Source organism: Oryzias melastigma, linkage group LG9, assembly GCF_002922805.2.
Source record: "Oryzias melastigma strain HK-1 linkage group LG9, ASM292280v2, whole genome shotgun sequence".
In the NCBI taxonomy this organism is placed as follows: domain Eukaryota; kingdom Metazoa; phylum Chordata; class Actinopteri; order Beloniformes; family Adrianichthyidae; genus Oryzias; species Oryzias melastigma.
The window spans coordinates 3735499-3749821 of NC_050520.1; the positions used below are offsets into that span (position 1 = coordinate 3735499).

Genomic DNA, 14323 nt, shown 5'->3' on the forward strand with positions numbered 1-14323 from the left:
GATTACATTTTTCATATCAGCATAACAGGAGAAACATTCATATTTATGGATGTGCCAATTGTTGGTGGTTTCCTTCATTATCTGCAGCTCTCCAGGCTCAATCATGCACTTTGTGAGCAGATGAAGGCGCCCCCGCCCCCATCCCAACGCCACCAGCCACTCTAGCTGGAGGGAAATCAGGCTTCAACTAGAAACTGGAACCGTGGATCAGTTCAGTTCAGACTTCTATTCCTGTTATTTACTGTGGTCCTCGTTAGGTCAAAGGTCAGCAACATTCATGACATGAAGCACCGAGTGGAAACGTTCTCCTTAACAACTGTCCATCATTAACTACATGTGAACTCTAAGAAATACAAACATTAACAGGATATCTAACAGAAGTGGGATCAACTCAAAAAAGCTTTTATAACAATACTGCAGGAAGATAACAGACCAAAGAACAACGGTGTGACAGCTGTGTTTGACTGAAACACGTTCTCACTGACGTTTGGTTGACGGCACTCGTCTGGTCCCTCGTTTAGCTCCTCCTCTGGTTCCTCGTTTAGCTCCTCCTCTGGTTCCTCCTCTGGTTCCTCGACTCGTCTCTTCTGAAACTTCTCTGAAACTTTCTTCTTCTGTTTTGGTGTGATTCATGCTCTGTCTGTCCTGGAAGGACCCCCGGGGGGGCGAGGCTGTCTACCCTATGAAGCAGCATCTCTGAATAATTAACACGGGTAATTGCCCCAAACCTGACCCCCTCCCTGCGTCACCAGTTTGCAGAGGGGAGATAAAGACACAGTGAAGTGGTGGGAGATGTTCTCAGGAGCTCCTTCCCTCCACGGCTGTGGGGGACGTCCTCCTGGTGGGGTTCTGTGACGGACGGCGTCTCTGATCTTCATTACGTTGGTGTCCTGCAGCCGCTGGGGGCTGGAAGAGAAGAGCCTCATTTGGGGGAGTAATGAGGCTCCAGAAGCGGTTTGTCACGCAGCTCCGCTCGCCCTGACGAGGACTCCAACCCTTGTGAGCGTTTGGGCCCCCGACGACGGCGTGAGTTCAGAAGTCCTGCAGCTGCTGCTCCTTTCTTTCCCTCCGTCACTGCAGCTCAGAGCTCCAGGTCAACTGTGGACATTAATAATGCAGGACAGCAAAGCTCTGCAGACTCCATCCACCACGGAGAGCTGAAAGACATCCCCCCCAGCTAAAACCCTCTTCAAGCGTAGATGTTCCTCCTAAAAACTTCAGAAGCACCAACAGCTTCTCAGCCTCCAATGACTGAACATCCTATGGTGGAGGTCAGAGGTCACAGAGGTCATCTCAGGGACACAGGTCACATCCAGACTTCAGATGAACTCCTTCCTCTGATCTTCTCAGGGAGGAACTTCTAACAGGTTTGAAGAAATTTAAGAGACAAAGAGACAAACGGTATAATCAAATGTTTTAAATACAGTTTAGAAAAGGTCTGTATTTTTAGAATCAGGAAAGAGCTTTTCTAACGTTTGTGACTCATTCTTCAAAATAAAAGTCAATTCTTGAAAATCTTTTTCATTTTCACAATGTAACTGCAGCACTTGTCTTTTAAATGAAATGAAAAGTCAATCCTCCGAACGGCGTTTTTATGTTAAGAACTGACTTTTATAGTGAATTATGACTCCCAAAGACTTCCACATTTATCTTCACTATCAGTTCATTCAGATTAATTCAATAAAGTTGATGTTTGTCAAACTCAGCAGTTCAGTGATTTATTTAAATATTTTCCATTAAAAGCTCATTTTTTAGTATTTTTAATATCAATATTCTCTTTTTTTAAAGCACTCATCACATTTTCCTTCAGGATTCATGAAACTGAATAAAATGAAAAGTGTTCAGATTCTACCTGTGGAACAGGTGAGTCTTCTTCTCTGCCTGCAGACCTCGGATGCTGGAATGATCTTCTCTTTACTCTGATGTTGGTCTGGTTCTGGGAGGACTGGGACCGGTCCGGTTCTGGGAGGACTTGCTGGTTCCAGACGGAGTCACAGACTGAATCCAGATTCTATCGTTCAGACGAAGAATCTGGATCTGGAATCACACAAACAAATTTAGATCAGAAAATGTTTTTCTGTTTTCACAATTTCTGAAAAATAATAACGTTCTTTTTTTAATATCAGCCAAAGTTCTCCGGATCATTTAAAGGATTACGTGTAAATAAACGTTACAGGTAATCTGTAATGTGTCTCAGCTCAGGTGTGTCGTCATCAGTGACTGTAAGAACGGATGAACCGAATCGCCTGTTTACGCAGAAACTGGAGAAGGATCAAGAAACCAAACAGATCAAAGCTGATGAAGCTGCAGAGGAAAAGTCCACATCTGGTCATCAGGTTTTTTTAAATCTTCACGTTTTTCAGTTTCTTTGGTTCAAAAGTCATGAAGGTGAAAGAAGAGCAGCCGCATTGAAAGTCAAAAACAAACAAAAACTTTCAGATGACGTAAACTTTAGCTACATTTACGGAGGTGCAAAAGGCCTTCTACTGCCCCTACTGGAGTGACGATGAATGACGGGACAGAAAACACGAACAAACGTCCAGAGCCGTTCCTGCTGCTGTTTGTTGGTTTTGTTTGTGTTCAGGGTTTTGGTTCACAGTCACACCAGGTTTGACTCCTACAGGGTTTGTTTTGGTTCTTCCTCTCTGACAGTCTGAGTCTCCGTCAAACTCGGGTCCAAACGCTCTGATGTCCGTCTGGAGTCTTCAGTCTCATCCTGAACTTTCAACATAAACACCAGAGCAGAACTTCTCAGAGTTATGCAGCATCTACTACTTTACTTCTTACTTGATAGTATTTTTACTACTTTCTTTAATGTGGTATTTCTGCACAGTTTTCTCTTTGATTAAGTCCCACTGAAGGTTTTATAAATGTTTTTGTTCCTTTTCGGAGCTCCTCATGCAGCAGGTTTCCTGCTAAGTCTCAGAAGCTGCAGCGTTCACATTCGCTCCTGTTTTTGGAGGACAACAAATCAACAAATCCTTCAGCGATCGGTCAAACATTTCTAGCAGTTGGTTTCCTCTCGTTCCAACAGCAGAGCAGGAGATCTTAATGAGTTCCTCCTCGTGTTGTTCTGCGTCTCCTTCCGTCTGACTCGTCCCGGCGGGATGGCGAGGTGTGAGGAGTCTGCAGCCGTGACCCCAGGGAGCGCCACGATGACGCTCCTCTGAGCCTCCGCTGTCAGAGGGGAGGGAAAACGCAGGAGGAGGAGGAGGAGGAGAGTCCCTGAAGATCAAGATGTTCTTAAGGAGCAGAAACAGGAGAGGAAACAACAGACACACAAAAGCAACAAAACTAAAGTATCAAATAAAAATCAGAGACAAAAATATTCGTAAAGACAACAGAAGTTTGTGACTACGCTCTCGTTTAGTTTGTTTTCTTAGTGTTTTTCAGATCTGGTTCTCTCAGGTTTAATGTAATCATTTCCTTCAGTTTCTTCATCATTTTTAGTGTAATTAAAACTCTGGTTGTAGTTTGTCGACTCATCTTTTGTTTCTAAGTTTATTCATGTTTACATTTATTTTTCTAGATATTGAATCCCCAGGAGCTCTAACAGGGCTGATCCTCTTCCTGTTTAGGCTCCGCCTCCTCAGGTTCTTTGTGTCCCTGTTTCTTAGAAACAGACCATAGAAGCTGAAGAAGCTCCGTCACGTGTGGATACTGAGCATTCAGGTACCGATCTGATACGATCAGTACTGCAAACATCAATACCAATGTCGATATTTTTCATAAACGTGGGAAATCTGACATGAACCTCAGAATCTCAAATGTTTTTAATCACCATGAATGCTTTTTTGTATGTTTCTATGGAGCTAAATTGAGGCCAATATTATTTTGAACCTAAATTTAAAACAATATTTGGCCAAAAAAAAAAAAAAAAAAATTTAAATGTCCAAAACTTAAACATAAAGTTATTTTCAGCTTTAAATGTTCTGTTTTAAGTTTTAAAACTCAAAAGTTCAGTTTTAAAACTTTTTTTCTTCAGTTTCAAATCTTTTCACTTTCCACTCACTTTTTGTTTTTCAAATCTGAAACTTTCCAAATCCAAAAAAAAGAGTTGAAAGTGAAAAAAAAAAAGATTTGAGACTTAAAGAGTTTTGAAAAGGACATTTTGAGTTCTGAAACTTAAAAAAATGGAGCTGTAACGATGAGGCAGAGGCGTTTGGATCCATGTTCAACCAAGGTTTAATAACCACAAACACAAAGGTAAGTCAGAGTCCAGGCGTGAGTCGAGGAGACGGGATGACGAGGAGACGGGCAGAGATCAAAACCAGGAGAGACAACACAGAGAACCGCTCAGAATAGTACGCCGTACAAGACTTGACACTGAGGTGGTGACAGCAGGCAGACTCTATTGGTGGTGATGAGGTGGACTGGGAACAGCTGAGGAGATCTGGCTGAGGGAGAGCAGGGTCAGGACTCAGGTGAGGGCTCCCTCTGGTGGTCAGATGTGGAGCCAGATGGGGAATGCTGACAGGAACATTTGAAGCTGAAAACTATTAAGTTTATTTTAGAACAGCAAAAAGTTTTGGACATTTTCATTTTTTTTGGCCAAATGCCAAATTTTTTTCTATTTGTTTCATTTGGGTTACAAATAATATTGGCCCCAGTTTAGCTCCATAAGTATCCCTTTTTTATTTGCTTGACTTACATAAAAACAGAATTAGACAAATATTTGTCCGAAATGTAAAACGGTTGATTGAAATAAAATTTCTTGAATTTAAATTAAAAAAATGAATCCAAAACAGTCTACAACCAAACATGGTGTATACTTGAAAAGAGCTGTTCTACCTTCCTCGAGGGTCCAGAGTCCTTTACATTCACCCATGTATGGCTGAACGTAAGACCCCATTGAGTCAAACTCCAGAGGGGTGTTCCAGATGCCACTCCCCTTCATGCTCCCTGAGGGCTGCTAAGGCTGCTCCTCTTCATGGTTGTTGTCTACAAGAACCATCTGGGCTGGTTCTCTTCTGTTCCCCTGTCCCTGCTTAGGGCTCATATTTCCTGTCCCTGACGGCGGTCTCTAGAGCTGCTCCTCTTCATATCTTCATGCTCCCTGTTTGGGGGGGAGTTTTGCCGGGGCTTCTTTTCCTTATGCTTCCTGGGGAGGGTCAATCAAGCTGTTTACTGTCATGTTCCCGGTCCAATGGAGGGTCGCTGTGACTATTGTTTATGTTCCATAACAACTGTCAGCTGGACTGATTCTCCTCATGTTCCTGAGGAGGTTTAGGGTTAGCAGTCTTCAGGTTTGCAGTCCCTCGTGCCATCCATCCATCCATCTTCTTCCGCTTCATCCGGGACCGGGTCGTTGGGGCAGCAGTCTAAGCAAAGTTGCCCAGACTTCCCTCTCCCCGGCCACTTCCTCCAGCTCCTCTGGGGGGACCCCGAGGTGTTCCCAGGCCAGCCGAGAGACATAGTCTCTCCAGCGTGTCCTGGGTCTTCCCCGGGGCCTCCGCCCAGTGGGACATGCCCGGAACACCTCTCCAGGGAGGCGTCCAGGAGGCATCCGGACCAGATGCCCAAACCACCTCAACTGGCTCCTCTGGATGTGGAGGAGAAGCGGCTCTACTCCAAACTCCCTCCGGGTCACTGAGCTTCTCCCCTTATCTCTAAGGGGGCGTCCAGCCACCCTCCGGAGAAAACTCATTTCAGCCGCTTGTAGTCGGGATCTCGTTCTTTCGGTCACGACCCAGAGTTCATGACCATAGGTGAGTACTGGAACGAAGATCGACCGGTAAATTGAGAGCTTTGTTTTCTGGCTCGGCTCTCTTTTCACCACAACGGACCGGTACAGCGACCACATGATGGCAGACGCCACTCATGCCACTCCTCTTAAATTTCCTGTATGGTGGTTGAGGCCTCTCTTCTTCCAGTGATTGATAAAATATCTAATAATGGACAAAAATTTAACAAAGTAGTAATAAATAAAAGTAGTTTAGCATCTTTTTTAGAGCATTTCTCAGCATTATTCCAGTGTGGGTCTTTAGGGAATACCATTCAAATTCAACTGCAATACCTTAATCGCACCTGTAGGGGGCAACACGGTTTTGACTATATTTTCATGAAGTAAACAAGTTTATTTTAATTTGTCAAAAATTTGGCAACAACCAAAAGACAGCACTTTTAAAGCCCTATTTATAGAAGTCAACAGACAAAACAGTCGATTCAGGGTTTGTTAACGTCTAAGAACCTTTAACTGCAGCTCAACTCCATGATGGTCCTCATTTCCATCCATCCACCTTCACAAACTGGTCTGTCTGTTTGGGGTCACAGGATCACCGGAGCCAACCCAACTTCTGTTGGGGGGAAAGGAGGAAATCAGGTCCCAGTCTGCTGCAGGGGCACCCCTCCCCACTGATGGGGTAATTTTTATCTGTTTTTGGATTTTGAGGGATGACACATGTATGAGAACATGAACATGCAAACACAGATGAAACTCAGCCAAGATTTGAACCTGAGCTGTCTTGATGTGAGCTGAGAGTGAAAAAAAAACAAAAAAAACTCATTGGATTTGTGTGTTTTCACTCGACACAATAAAGAATAAAGAAGAGATAAATGTTTGTTTTTTATTGGTTGTTAAAGGGTTATATTCATATGTTAATTTGTAAGTTAAAACATGTTTTCTTCTGATCAGAGCACACCCTCTGTTAGAAACAAACAGGTTTCTGAAGCAGGTTTACTAAGAATGAGGAAATGACAACGTTTTAAAAACTGAAACGTTTCAGAATTTGTTGTGCTGAGCTCAGAATCCATTGAAGGAGTTTCAATCTTTGGTGGAAAAAAAACAACATTTTGTGGATTATTTTGTCCTGAAGCCACAGAGTGAAGCCGGTGAGTCCTGAGACTGAAAGGCTGCAGAAATGGCTGAAGAAGCTGCTGTTTTAAACAGTTTTTTAACCTGTCAAGTCTGCCTCGAGACGTTCAAAGATCCCGTTTCTCTGAGTTGCAACCACAACTTCTGCTCCAGCTGCTTGCAGAAGTCCTGGGAACAAACGAAAAACAAAAACTGTCCCATCTGTAAGAGAAAATCGTCCAAAGATCAGCTGGGAGTCAACTTTGGCCTGAAGGAAGTTGCTGACTTGTTTGCTGGAAGACCGAGATCTGGACCATCAGAACCGGCAGAGCAGAAGGTCGTGGAGGTCTGCAAGAAACATCCAGGAGAATCCAAACTGTTCTGCAAAGACGACCAGAGAGCTGTGTGTTCTGTCTGTGACCCTCATCAGCACCAGAGCCACACGCTGGTTCCTGTAGAAGTGGTGATCAATGAGCTGAAGGAGGAGCTGAAATCAGACATTAAGTCTCTGATGGACAAGAAGAACGAATGCAGACGAGTGGAGGAGACCTACAATCACATCATCCAACACTCCAAGAAGCAGCTGCTGTCCACGGAGAGACAGATCCGAGCAGAGTTCAACAAGCTCCACCAGTTCCTGAAGGAGGAGGAGGAGTCCAGAGTGTCCGCTCTGAGGGAGGAAGAGGAGCAGAAGAGGAAGACTGTGAGCAGAGAGATGAAGAAGATCCAGGAGCAGATGTCCTCTCTGTCAGAAAGCATCGCTGCTGTTAAAGCAGAGCTGCAGAAAAACGAGGAGGCGTTCCTCTGCACTTATAAAGGTGTTCAGAACCGAGCCAGAACCCAGAGCTCGCTGACAGAACCTCAGCTGCTCTCAGGAGCTCTGATAGATGTGGCCAAACATGTGGGCAACCTGTCCTTCAGAGTCTGGGAGAAGATGAGGGAGAAGGTCCACTTCCACCCGGTCCTCCTGGACCCGAACACTGCTCACGGGAAGCTCTTTCTGTCCAGCGATCTGACCCGTGTGAGGTTTGGGGAAAGTTATCAGCAGCTTCCCGACAATCCGGAGAGAAACACGAGATTTTATAACGTGTTCGGCTCTGAGGGCTTCAGCTCCGGCAGACACAGCTGGGAGGTGGAGGTGGGAGATCATCCCCGCTGGAACATCGGGGTGGCCAACGAGTCCTCTGAGAGGAAGGCAGACAGACAAGCGTCTCCGCCGTACGGAATCTGGTGTTTGCTGTTCGACCACGGAAAGATCGTTGCTGGGGACGGTAAGATCGTGAAACCGGCCAAAACGCCCCAGAAGCTCAGAGTGGAGCTGGATTATGACGGCGGGGAGGTGTCCTTCTACGACCCCGAAGACATGACTCACATCTACACTCTGCAGGACGCGTTCACCGAGACGCTCTTCCCGTATTTCTGCGTTTGTTCGTCTGAAGACGCTGAAACCACAGAAATCAAGATGTGTGTGTTCTCCTCCCAGACATGAGAACCACCAGGATGTTCAGGAAGTGACGCTGGAAATATTAAACAGGTGGAGGTGTATGGAGCTAGATTGGAGCCAATATTATTATAAAGAAAATAAAACAAATTTAAAAAATGATTGGTATTTGGCCAAAAAAAGTCCATGACTTTTTGCTATTCTAAAATGAACATAATTATTTTCAGCTTCAAATTATTTGTTTTTTAAGTTTCAAAACTCAAAATGTCAATTTCAAACTTTTTTTCACTTTGAACTCCATTTTTTGTTTTCAATTTAAAAAAAAATCAGATTTGAAAACAAACAAAGAAAGATTTAAAACTGAAAAAAAAAGTTTTGAAATTGAAATTTTCAGTTTTGAAACCTAAAAAACCACCAGAACATTTGAACCTTAAAAAAGTTACGTTTATTTCAGAATAGCAAAACGATTCTGACATTTAAGGTTTTTTCTCCAAACACCAATATTTGTTTTATTTAGGTTTCAAATAATATTGGCCAAATTTAGTTCCATACACTTGCAACAAAAAAGAAATGTTTCTATTTGACATTTTTTACTCAGAAAAGTATTTTTTTGTTGTACAAAATGTTTCAACTGTATCCAAACTTCAAAGGGAAAATCAAAAAGGTAATTCTATCTGGTTGTATATGGAGCTAAATTCGAGCAAATAAAACAAATTGAAAAAAAATTGGTGATTGGTAAAAAAAAAAACTTTTTTCTATTGTAAACTAAACTTAATTATTTTAAGCTTCAAATGTTCATTTTAGGTTTCAAAACTCAAAACTTCAATTTCTAAACTTTTTCGTCCTTTTCAAATATTTTATTTCACTTTCAACTCTTATTTTTTTCTTCAATTGTGAAATTTTCAGATTCGAAAGTGAAAAAAGGATTTGAAACAGAAAAAAATGTTTGGAAATTGAAATTTTGAGTTTTGGAAGCTAAAAAACATAAATTTTGTAGCTGAAAATAATTAAATAATTCATTTATTAATGAATCTTTTATTGTCAAATAGCCTAAAGTTTCAGACATTGGGGTCAGCGTGTCTGAGGGGAAGAAGCAGGAGTTCATGATGAAGCTCTTCTGCTGCGTCATGACTTTGGTGCTTTCTCTTAAACTCGCTTTTGTTCTGTTTTTATGAGCTCATCTCACTGAGAAAGTTTTGTTTTGTCCTTGAAGTCTAAGTTTCCTTTTGAGGCCATTAAACGTTGGAAAAGTCATTTGTCATCAATAACGATTCATAAATATCTGCAGACTTTTGTTCTTCATTCGTTCTTTGACCAAAAATGGAATCAAAATCCTGCATTGATGTGTTTCGTTTTCAGTTGTATGCTGGCGTTCTCTCTGTTCCTGCTGCACATGTGCGCCTCGTACCTCCAGGATCACCATCACACTTGATAAAGAAACACAGAGACAAATTATTTATTGCATTTAGGTTGTTGGAAATAAAGAAATATTGGTTGTTAAACTTGTTGGTTGTTAAAATGTTTTTTCAATTTTGAAATTCTGTCTTTTCTCCATTTTTTATTTTGAAAGCGTGACATACAATTGTTTATTCTTATTTAAGATTTTTATATTTATTTGCTAAAATGTTTCTTTTTAATTATAAAAATAGGCCCCAAATAGATCTTGTTTCCATGCTGTCATTCGTACTTATTGTTATAACCGTGTGCAACAGTTTGTTGTCTCTTATTCCAGAAACACGGTACAACTTTTTGTCTGAAATTTAAAAAGTTAAACACATTCTAATCTTTCACTGAATGTGAGATTCATCTCTATTTTTGTCTGTATATATACACAATAATAGTTTTAAGGAAATGATGTTTTTTACATCATTTTAAATCATTAGCTGTTTACACACACAAACCAACTTATTTGAATTAAATCAAAGTAAGTTGAACCCTTTAAAGTTGAGAATCAAAAATATTGTGACATTTTTATTTGAAATTGAATTACTTCCGTATATTGAAGGAGATAACCCACTTTTACATTTAAGTTCTATTTAAAAATGTTGAAATGAACTTTCGTGACCCAGACCTCACTTTTATTGTGAAAAGACAAGCGGAAACACTGAATTTTCCGTATCCGGGGAAAAGGTGCAGATGAAAGAAGCCCGTGTTCTCCCCAGGTATTGTTTTGCTTTTTATAAACATTTCAAATGACTTTATTTTATTTTAAAGATACTTTGGCGTTTATTCTGCAGCTTTTAAACGTCACAGTCGCTGTTTGTGAACCGATCGATTCCGGGCTGTTTAAGCTAGCATGCTAGCAGCTAGCAGATGCTAACAGAAGCAGAAAACACGAGGAATCTCTGAATGTTTGTCCTAACCTGCAGTGATTTATGCTCTCTATATCAGTTTAGACTCCAGACTTTGGGCCTGGGAGCTTCTGGTTACATTTCTTAGAATTTCCGCAGGTGTCACTTGCCATATTGCTGCTTTAGAAATTTGTTTTTTTTAGAATAGAATAAAGATTTAGCTTGTTGTTGACAGTTTAAAGGTTCATTCTGTTGCTGAGCTGAAAAGTTTTGTTTTCCTGTATTTGTTTTAATCGTAAATTGGCTATGATAGTGAGTTCAGCACATTATTGAGGATAATCACTTTCTTTCAGACATTTAGCCAAACATCGGTTACTTTTATCTGAATTCAGTAAATAAATGAACAGATCTCTTTGATTCTGTCAGACATCACAGATATAAACAATTTTTTTAATTGTCCTGTTTCTAGGAGACGCTTTCAATGAGTTGAGACCCGTCCAGAGTTTCAGAGAGGATGGAGAACCGGGCCGTGGAGAAGAACCACATGTCCTGTCAGACGTGGGTCGGCCAGAACGGCTGGGCCACGCCTTCCTCTCAGGGACTCTTCCTCAACCCGCATGGTGGCTCCCAGCACCTTGGCCTGGGCTCCCCGGATCCGGGCTCCTTGTTCGGCCCCCTGCAGGGCTCCCGTCCCAGCTGCATGGGCGACATGAGCGCGCTGGCGAGCGTGCATCACGCCGCTCTGAAGCCCCTCCACATGAGCAGCGTTCCAACGTCCAACTCGCTGTTCGACAACATCACACACCAGGGGGCTTCCCACCTGCTGTCCTTTGCTCAGCAGATGGCGGACCCCTCGTCTGTGCTGGCGACCTCCAACCAGGTGAAATCGGCCCCCTCACTGACTCTCCCCCCACCAAACCACGAGCTGCCGCCCTGCAGGCCGCCGCATCTGACCCAGGTCCCGCCCCCTGACCCCCACAAAGCTTTCCAGGCGCCGCTAGCCGGCCACGCTTTAGTTAACGGGCATCAGGATCTCGCCGTCAGCTTTTCGGCGTGCGCCCCGCACGCCATCCCAGCTCCTTTTGGGGCGCAGGGCCTGGAACCGGGGGGTGTCTCTGGATTTACTCAGAGCTACGGGGCGTCTGCCGCTCAGGACCAACCTCCATGGTCGTCCTCACACAGCCGAGGCAAGACGTTTGGAAGTTTGGATCTGTCCTGAGCCGGCTGCTGGTTGAGGCTCAGGTTTGAGGTCTTCCCTTAATGTCGGTTTTTCTGTTTTTTCAGGAGTTTTGAACGAGTCCGTCCCAAATGCCAGAGTGTGTCCGAACAGAAACCCGATTGAAGAGGAGCCAGCCGTTGCCATGGTGAGGAGATCCCCACACAGATGTGGGGCTGATGCTCTCTGGAAACCTCTCAGGCCTCCTCGTCATGTGGAGGTGGAGGTCTCACACGCACTGCGCTGATACTAAAACAGTTTCTTTTCAGGCCGGCAGCGGCAGAAGCCGCTTGAGCCTTTTGCAGCAGCGCGCGCAACTCCTCAAGCAACTGGAAAACATGAACAAACTGGTGAGTTTTCATTGACTGACGGACTTAAGCTGCTCCTGTGCTTGACTCCTGTGTCCGTCCGCTCAGCTGGAGTCCTTTCCTCCTGAGGAGGAGGACGGGGAGCAGCCTTCAAACACGGCGCTTCACGTAAGATTCCTCTCTTCCTGAGTCTGATGAACGCGTCAAAACCAGAAACTCCTGACCGTCTTCTGCTGACAGGAATCCTCGAGTGAGAAGTCGGAGTCCAGCGGTGAAGCTCAGCGCTTTTCCCCGCAGGAAAAGGTTTTTATTCGGCCGCTGCGTCTTTAAAGCGCTGCGGCGCTCAGCTCACCTCTGTCCTTATCTTATGTTTGAAGCTGCGTCCTTCAGAGGATTTCCCAACTTCAACCTGTGACGAAGAAAACGGAGCTCAAGACGATTCTCTGCATCCCATTGAAGTACGTTTAAACCTATTTTAGCTTCAATTGTCTCATAAACGTCTGTCTGTACAAATATTCAGTCAGGATCAAAAAATCTGGAAGATGTTCATCCTTATTCAAAAATGATGATTTGTTTGTGTTGAAAATAAAAGACAACCATAACTGAACGTGGAGCTAAAATAAATCAACAGAATCTTTATTCATTCAGGAAATCAGTGAAGAACTACTGTAAAAGTTTTCTGTTTTCAGAGAAAAAGATTTATTTAGAAGCTGACAAAATCCTTTTATTTGTATTTCATACAAAAGGTTAGACAGAATTAAACTTTGTCTTTTTACCTTAGAGTTGTAATAACTATTTCCTCCACTGGGGGCGCACCCAGTTCATTTTTTAGCTTTTATTCATGAATATTTGGGCTGTGTCTGAATTCCCTCCCTAATCCCGGACTACTGAGAAACTCTCTAGTGTCCTTTATTTTAAAGGCATTTAGGACACGATGCTCACAGCTGTCCTTTGGTTTTTATGACGCCACAGATTTCACAATCGAATCAATTCAAACATTTTACGACGTTTATTTATGACTCCACTGTGTCCTGATGGTGAAACTGTGGATGTTTATTCAAAAATTACATTTAAACACGTTTTTTGTTCAAAATTGTTCGACCGCAATGCATTGTGGTCTATATCCGCTAATCAAGTGAGCATCGATACATGCCAGCTTTTTGCAAAGACTTCTGGGAAATTTCTAGTGCACTGGATTTGGGAATCAGTAGATTGAGACAGCTCTAAATGATGAATATTCTATATAGTGAGTAGGGGGGAATTCGGACACTGCTTCAATCATTTCTGACATATCATTAAAAATGTATTGAGGCCGTCTTAAAAAAAATGATCACTTTTAGTACTACCTTCAAATGAGAACTCCCCTGAGATTTGGACCTACCCCCTCCCACAGCATCACTGGGACACTACCTGATGCGTTCCCCTGTTGCTCCCACATTCTTTACAGGAACATTTTGAAAACGTAACACATGATTCATCGGATCAAGCTGAATGAATCGATATAACACACAATATGAACATAATAGAAATATGGGCGGGGTTAACGACACACTCTGGTTGCTAGGGAATTCTAAAAAATTACTTTTGCCAATTCTTCTAAAAATCTCATGGAGCTGCTGGTCACCCCCACGGGACCAAAAAAGGAAATGGTTGCTATGGAGATAAAACCACCAGAGAGCTGCCATTTTGAAAAAAGTGTTTTTTCATTTGTCACGTGTACGTTTTATTTTGGGAAAACTGCTGGATTTTTATGTTTGGTAAAAAGCTAACAAAAACCAGACAAAAAAACATATTTGGGAAAATACCAGTTTTACGACCTCGTTTTATTTGGCTTTTATTTATCCATTCCACCTTAAAAGTCAGACGTAGCTGAAGCTAGCGTCTGGATGTTAGTCTCAACTTTGATCTTAACGAGAAAATCTTCATCACAAAGTTCAAACATTTCACAGAGAATGAAGATTCAACCAAATAAAATTGCAGATTTGTGGAAACATAAAATTTGAGAATTTTTCTACAGAAAAGCTGAATTAGGTTTAGAAAGTTTTACCCCAGAAAATGTTCCTTTTTGTTTAAAAAATACCTTATGAGTGAGGATTTATGTAAAAACAAAATATGATCAATCTGAAAGATAATCAAAGCCTGGATTGAGTATTAAAATTATATGCTGAGGGAAAAATGGAATGAAATTAGGGCTGGGCGATAAAACGATAATTATCGTTATCGCGATATTACTTTTTTACGATAGTGAAATGAGTCTATTACGATAAACTTTCG

At 42.4% G+C, this 14323-nt stretch overlaps 2 protein-coding genes across 4 annotated transcripts in view; both read left to right on the forward strand.

Moving 5' to 3' along the window:
* Positions 1 to 6860: 6860 nt before the first annotated feature.
* Positions 6861 to 8390, forward strand: LOC112147917 (nuclear factor 7, brain). The gene has a single exon (XM_024274590.2). It carries the CDS (start codon positions 6861 to 6863, stop codon positions 8280 to 8282), a length of 1422 nt encoding a protein of 473 aa, XP_024130358.1. The 3' UTR covers positions 8283 to 8390.
* Positions 8391 to 10307: 1917 nt separating this feature from the next.
* Positions 10308 to 14323, forward strand: part of LOC112148571 — a 13335-nt gene continuing 9319 nt past the window's right edge. For all 3 annotated transcript variants that reach the window (XM_024275797.1, XM_024275799.1, XM_024275798.1), the window contains exons 1-7: positions 10308 to 10396; positions 10995 to 11712; positions 11810 to 11889; positions 12011 to 12091; positions 12158 to 12217; positions 12290 to 12352; positions 12427 to 12507. In XM_024275797.1, the coding sequence (XP_024131565.1) occupies positions 11040 to 11712; positions 11810 to 11889; positions 12011 to 12091; positions 12158 to 12217; positions 12290 to 12352; positions 12427 to 12507 (1038 nt within the window). In that variant the 5' untranslated portion in view covers positions 10308 to 10396; positions 10995 to 11039. The remainder of the gene's footprint in view (positions 10397 to 10994; positions 11713 to 11809; positions 11890 to 12010; positions 12092 to 12157; positions 12218 to 12289; positions 12353 to 12426; positions 12508 to 14323) is intronic.